Source organism: Lactuca sativa, chromosome 8 (assembly GCF_002870075.4).
Source record: "Lactuca sativa cultivar Salinas chromosome 8, Lsat_Salinas_v11, whole genome shotgun sequence".
NCBI lineage: Eukaryota > Viridiplantae > Streptophyta > Magnoliopsida > Asterales > Asteraceae > Lactuca > Lactuca sativa.
Window position 1 is genome coordinate 243879435 of NC_056630.2, and position 7481 is coordinate 243886915.

The 7481-nt window shown below is 35.8% G+C and overlaps 1 protein-coding gene across 1 annotated transcript; it reads right to left on the reverse strand.

Annotated features, from left to right (window-relative positions):
* Positions 1-262: 262 nt before the first annotated feature.
* LOC111899105 (receptor-like protein EIX1) lies at positions 263-2608 on the reverse strand. The gene has a single exon (XM_023894981.2). The coding sequence runs from the start codon at positions 2606-2608 to the stop codon at positions 263-265; it is 2346 nt and encodes a 781-aa protein (XP_023750749.2).
* Positions 2609-7481: the final 4873 nt, after the last annotated feature.

Below are 7481 nucleotides of genomic sequence, written 5' to 3' on the forward strand. Positions count from 1 at the left end.
ATCATCCCACTGAGATGATTATTGGACAATTTGAGACCCAACAACGTACAAAGTGCAGTTAGCTCGACAGGTATTACTCCAACAAGTTTATTGCTTGAAAGGTCCATGTTGAAAACTATATCCCAATTTGTTGTATATTCAAGATCAACACCTTTCATCACCTGAATCACATTCTCGTTGGGATCATAAATGACATTATACTGCTTTTCTGCACCCTTCACCATTGCATTCAACTCTCTTAGGCAATGAGGGATGTTTCCCCTTAAGTTGTTGTATGCAACATCCAAAATTTGAAGTTTCGACATTTTGCACAAAGATTCTGGAATTTCCCATGTAACCTTAAAACCATCAAATCTGTCAGCTTTTCTCCGATCCAGTGGGGTATGTTTCCGAACAGTTGATTATCACCCACATCTAACACTCTTAAAGCTTGTAAATTTCCCAATTCTCGGGGAAGTTTACCTGTGAACTTATTGTCGTTCAGTTTTAACCAATACAAATATGAATGCTTGAGACCTATATGGCTTGGAATGACACCTGAAAGCAAATTCGAGCTTAATATCAGGTTTTGCAACTCTTGGAGATTCTGGAGACACTTGGGAATTCTCCCTGTTAACCTATTTCTGGAAAGGTCAAGATATCTTAAATCTGTCCTTCTGCACAGTGACCTTGGAATCGACTCGTTGAAAATGTTATTTACCAGTATTAATGCCTCTACATATACCACATATTTCTCAAAGACATTTTTCCCATTAGGAAGGTTTGTCAAAGGTCCATTGAGTTTGTTGTGAGAGAGATCTAAGAAATAAATGACAGGCATCTCCCGCAACCATGTGGGCAGAGGTCCAGAAATTGAAGCATTCGACAACACTAAGACAGAGAGCTCCCTTTGATTTCGAAGCCACTGCGGAAATCCATTTGTAATATTGCAAGAACTGAGATGAAGAATTCTCAATTGGAATGGAGGAATCCACTCACATGAAACATTGAATGTTAACTTGGCGTTAGAAGAAGCATACAAGTACCTCAACATGGAAATGTTAGCAAAATGGGCTTCGGAAACTACTCCTTCTAAGGAATTGACTGAGATATCTAGTGAAATGAGTTTGGCAAGTTGCCCAATTGAGACGGGAATAGTCCCATTTAACAAATTTGAAGAAAGAAGAATATCTTGTAATGAAACAAGTCTTCCTAGAGATGCTGGGATGCGGCCTGTTAAGTGATTGGATTGTAAATACAAAGATTCTAAAGCTGCTAGATTTCCAAAGGATTCTGGAATTGAACCATTCAATTGGTTATAAGAAAGGTTAACTCTGGAAAGATTCCCAAGGAATGTAGGAATGGGACCCGTCAACTCGTTATCATGTAGATCTAATACCTCTAAGAATCTTAATCTTCCTAGAGATTCAGGGATTGGACCTGTCAAACTGCTATTCCATAGACTTAAGACTCTCAAATTGGTTAGTCTTCCAAATGCTTCTGGAATCGTACCATTCAAACACCAACTTAAATCCAACCGCTCCAAAGCATATTGGGAGCATTCTGAAACGTTTTGCGGTGGGTCAATCCTTTCTATTTCAGAAGGATTCCTCAATGCAAACAACTGTTTCAGGTGACACTGTCTCCAGATTCCTACATCCTCAATATTCGTAAGCTGGTTAACAGAAAGATCAAGCTCTAGAAGGTTAGCCATAATAGGAACCGAAGAATGCAGCATGTTTCTTGAGAGATCAAGGACTCTTAAGGAACTCATGTTACTGAAAACAGATGGAATTATGCCTTCAATTGAATTCCAGCTAAGATCCAGGTGTTGGATGTTAGAAAGCATACTGATATTAAAATGAGCGGAAGATAGAAAAGTCTTATCTAGCCCACAAAGTGACAAATGCAGCTCTAATAAAGAAGGGATCATGTTTAGCAAGTTTGCAAAGTTCCATGCCAAACTAAGATTAAATTTAGAAAGATCTAGGAATGCTAGGGATGTCATGTTTCGGAAAAATCCAGGGAGTGAAGTTTTCAAAGAATTTAAGCCAAGATCAAGGTGTTTTATGTTGGCAAGAATTCTACTCGAATTAAGAAAAGGACCAAGATGGACATTGGAAAGTCCACAACCACGCAAACTTAACTCTTTTAATGAAAGAAGATTGTAAAGCACCATGTCCATGTTCTTTGCTCCGCCAAGATCCACCCAACTCAAATCGAGATGCTCGAGTGATGGAAGGCCAAAAGTCCATGACATATCATCTGATGTCAGATTATAATTTGAACTGAGATCCAAAACCTTTAAATTAGAAAGATTTCCAATGTGAGGAGGAATAATACCTTGAAAACCAGCATAAGAGAGATTGAGATATCTCAGCTGTTTGAAGGATCCTATGAACTTAGGGATCCGGCTTCCACGTAAATCATTCCAACTCAAGTCCAGGTACTTGAGATGCCTCAACTCAGCCAAAGAAGAGTTCACCTCTTTACCAACTAAGTATTTGTCTCCTTCGCCACCAAAATAATAATCTCCTCTGAGATTGAGGCTGTCAACCGTTCCAGTGAGACTGTCGCAGTGGATTCTTTCCCACAGGAAACAATCCTCCCCCACCCATGATGACAACATTCCTTTAGACTCATATTTGATGTTGTGTTTGAACGTGAGAAGAGCAAGTTGCTCTTTCTAAGAGCAAACCACACTCACATTTCCAACACCCAAACAATTATATGTGGCTGCAATCAAAACAACAAACACGAAAATGAGATGGAGCCCCAAACCCCTCGGAGTCCCCATTATCAATCCTCCCTAACTCGGTTTAATTTAGAAGAAAGTTGAAGTGGAAAGGTATTGTGTTATGATGAAGTGATAGATTGTTATGATGAAGAAACCAGTTCATTTATAATACCACAAATGAAGACAAAGCTCTTATGCACTCTGCAACATGAACTCGCTGAGTCCATGGGGGGACTCGACGAGTCCATGAGTAAACTCATCCTACTCGTCGAGTAGGTTCTTGCACTCGACGAGTAGGAGCCACAGAATGCAGTTTTTACGAGTTTTGCTGCTGGAAATGGACTAAAAAAATTACCCTAAACTGTTTTGCTACTAGAAAACTTGTTTTAGATGGTGTAATGGTTATGCTAATCCATTTTCAATAGCTATTATCAGAACTTCAAGTTTTATATGGTTAATTTTATGATTCTTGAAATCGTTGATATGCATGTTCATGAACTTGTGAGTTTAGAAGATCATAGGAATTATTTGTAACTTGCTTGTTAGTTTAAATCTTGATCATTATGTGTTTTAATGGAATCTATAATTTGTCCTCAAGTTATGGATTGCCAAAAGTCACACTTTTAAAGACCATTAAAGAAACACATAAGTTACATAAAATGAAAAGTCACTCATTTTATTAAACCATTAATTCATAAATTATGAAAGATGAAAACTTTTGAAAGTTACAAAACTTGCCCTCAAGTTTTGGAACATGTAAAGTCACTCTAAAAACTTTAGTTCCAACCCCTAGAATTTTAAAAGTTAAAATTCAACCGTTATACTTTATAATATTATATTATAAGTTTAATAATAATTATATATGTATAAGTAAAATTCGTTTTACCATTACTCTTAAGAGTAAATCAGTTGTTATCACTCCTACTCCTACCGCGACCCCTATCTTCGCAATCGAACAAGGCAAAGGAAAGAAGAGGAAGAGCCCTTCGAAGGGTACCAAGGGAAAGTCTCTTGATGGCTCCTCTTCAAGTGGAACCAAGAAAGGTTTTGTCACTCCTTCTACTAACCCTAAAGAGGCTGAATGCTTCTATTGCCATGAAAAGTTGCACTGGAAGCGAAACTGCCCAAAATACCAGCAAGTTGTGAAGGATGGGAAAGTTAAACCCAACCATGAAGGTACTTGACACGATTAGCATGGTCCATTTGGGTTGCATGGCATCATGCATTTGTATAGACTAAAATGAAAGAAATAACACTTAAGGTTTATTAATATATTATAAGTTCTAATATATTAATAGTATTATTTAATTAGTATTGATCAAGAATTAATTTGGAATTACTTAAGTGATCAAAAGAAGACTAATTAAATATATGGGTTGATTGTGTAAGTCATCCATACTTGTATAGTGGGCTTATGCTCCATGGATTATCAAGTTGGGCTAAAACTCATAGGATGCTCCATGGATGTTCCATGATGTTTATAGAACCCATGGGTCATGGAAATGAAAAGTTGTGACAATTAGGGTTTACATAGTGTAACCCTAATTGCAACACGCTATATAAGCATCATGTTGTAGACCAAAATTGGCCACTAAGGATACAATTGAGGGCTAGCCAATTTCTAAGTGTTCTTCATTTCTCTCTAAGTTATTCCAAGTGCATTTGGTGTTGTGTGAGACATTTAAGGCATCACACTTGAGGTGCTAGGCTCACAAGATTTTCAAGGAATCCAAACTAGTACAAGGTATGAATTTCTTACTCACTTTTATGATTAAAAATTCCTCATGTATGCTAGATAGGTTATAAACCTTGGAAAAACAAATTTGCATGTATCATAGATAAAACATAGATCCAAGGTTTTTAGGGTTGCATGTACACCATAGGAGTGTTAGAATGCTCAAAACCCTACATTGTACCTGAACCTAGGAAAAACACAAGAGCTAGAAAAGCTATATCTTTTGGATCTGATTTTCAACTTTATTTGGTTGAAGGAACAAGGAATGAGACTATATGTCAACATCAATATTGTTTTAATATTGAAGAGGATCCAAATACTTTTAGTGAAGCTATGGCTTCTAAAGATGTTCAGCAATTCAGGATGTAATTGATTCTATCATGCATAACAATACTTGGGTATTGTCTAGTTTACCTCCTGGTTGCATGGTTGCAAGGTATTGGGAAGTAAGTGGATCCTCAAAAGAAAAATGAAGGTGGATGGAACAATTGATAAGTATAAAGCCAGATTGGTTATCCAAAGCTTTAGGCAAAAAGAAGGCATTGACTTCTTTGATACTTATGCTCCTGTTGCTAGAATTTCCACAATTAGATTATTGTTAGCTCTTGCAGTTATACATAATCTTGTGATTTACCAAATGGATGTGAAAAATGCATTCTTGAATGGTGACTTGGATGAGGAAATTTACATGAAACAACTTGAAGGGTTTGTGATGCCTGGTAATGAACATAAGGTGTGCAAGTTGAAGAAATCATTATATGGTTTGAAACAAGCACCGAAACAATGGCATCAAAAGTTTAATGATGTGATATTGTCTAATGGTTTTGCATTAAACCAGGGTGATAAATGTGTATATAGCAAATTTGATTCTTCTGGTAAAGAAATTATAATTTTTCTATATGTTGATGATGTATTAATTTTTAGTACCGATCAAGGTGAAGTTGATAAAACCAAGAAATTCTTTTCATTGTTGGATTATTTATTGTGTTGTGTCAAATTTACTTTGTAAGTAATTAGCCTTTATCAAACGGATTGGGCTTGTCCATACGTCATTATGGTGCTAGGGTTAGGTTATATATATTGCATGCATGTATTGTATTAGGGTTAATCGTTTTGTGATTCCCTACTTTGTCTTTACATAAAAGTTCAAGTCGAACTCTTCTAAGGCATTGATTATTAATCATTCAGCACAACTTCGATTATTGTTCTTCCTGTTTTGATTCATATTATTGTTCTGAATCTATCACTCTATTATTTATTGTTTCAACAATTGGTATCAGAGTAGGAGATTGTGTAAACCATACACAATTCTTCTGTCGAGTGTTATTAGTGTTTTTCCGCTTTTACTGGATCTGTTCTTGCCGTCTTCATCATTTTCATCAATTGTAGATGTTGGATCTTGATCCTTATTGTGCCCTTAACTCGATTATCGTTTTACACATTTGACTCTTTACAGCCCTTTGCGAATCAACATCATGCAACCAGAAGACCCTCATACTATCTCCTTTAATATATTGTTCTACTACCAGGATCCTTATTCTCTTTCCACAAGACTATGTAGTATGGGCTTTACACTTCGAAGACTACGTTCTTGGTCTTGAAGATCATGTCACATTAATTTGGGAAGCTATGATTCAACAGACGTTCACTCACACTGCCAAAAGGAGGGTTATTAAAACGCGAGCAAAATACAATGCTCTTCTTGTTGATGTTAAAGATGTTCCTCAAGACGAAAGAGACAAGCTGATAAGTAATGTCAATGCAATGAGGATAATCAGGTTCGCTCTTCCTTCAGACACGTTTCTTCTGGTGAGTTCTTGTGAAACAGCGAAGAAGGTTTGGGATAGGATGAAAGAACTCTATTCGAGTGATGCAGATCTTGAGCAGTTAGGTAAAGAACTACTTCTTTCGGAGTTTGGTGCTTTTGCTCAAAAGCCAAATGAGAAACTCTATGTTGACTTCAACTTAACATGCTCCTTTGGATTGTTATTTGGGTTTAGCTCTAACAATGACTATATAGTTAGAATAATGGTTTTATGTTTATTGGGGTGATAAAAGCATTGCCATTCGGAACCATTCATTTCAAAGGGATTATATATGAATGGATTTCTACAAGAACTTTCATGTTTACACTATGGTTTACTCTGCTTTGTTGCATTTATCATTTTCACTACACCAATTGTTGTAGAAATACATAAATAATTATGTAAAAACAAAATCACACATATGACCCTTTTTGTTTATATCGACACAATCATAAAACTTCATTCAACATAGAAAATGTGACACTTATGTATAAATAGTTTATTCTTGTCTTATAGTTATTCACTTAAGGGAGGTTTTGGTTTGGTTGAATTAGACTCCTAAGAGATTTAACAATGTGGTTGTGGCTCTTATAAAGAAACATTGTGTAATCTAAACAACTTCATGATTTCCAAAATGGTGGAAATCATATTTTGTAAGCATGGTATATTTTTCATCATCTTTAACCATGTTCTTACTCATAAAATTGCTTTGTTTGAAATTTGACGGTTTTCGGATTATGTTTTACTAATAGTCAAATTTGATAAATAGTGGAACCTTATTGATTAAATGGATGAGATTAACATTAAATATTTGGTCAATAGTGGAACCTTGTCATATCATCTGGTTAATTGCTTGGTCTTCTATGTTACAAAATCAAATTGAACAAGATGATGACAAGTTTCAAAAGAAACAAAGAAGCATGGATCGAATATAGGATAATAATCTGCATTTTACAAGCTAAATGTACAACCTTTAATATAAGAAGTTCTCTAGCAATTGTTTCATCATGGACTATATTTAATGTACATGAAAGGAAGAACAATGTGTTGCTTTCTTCAAACACTACATAAATGAATTCAAAACCTGATCATATAACCTAAACTATATATGAAGATGAAAGTACTATGGTGGCTTTTGTAACACAAGGCAAGATTTCTAAGACTATTTTCAAAGAGGGTCGGGCGTGGGGGGATTGATTTCTTTTGCACAACCAAAGAACAAGAG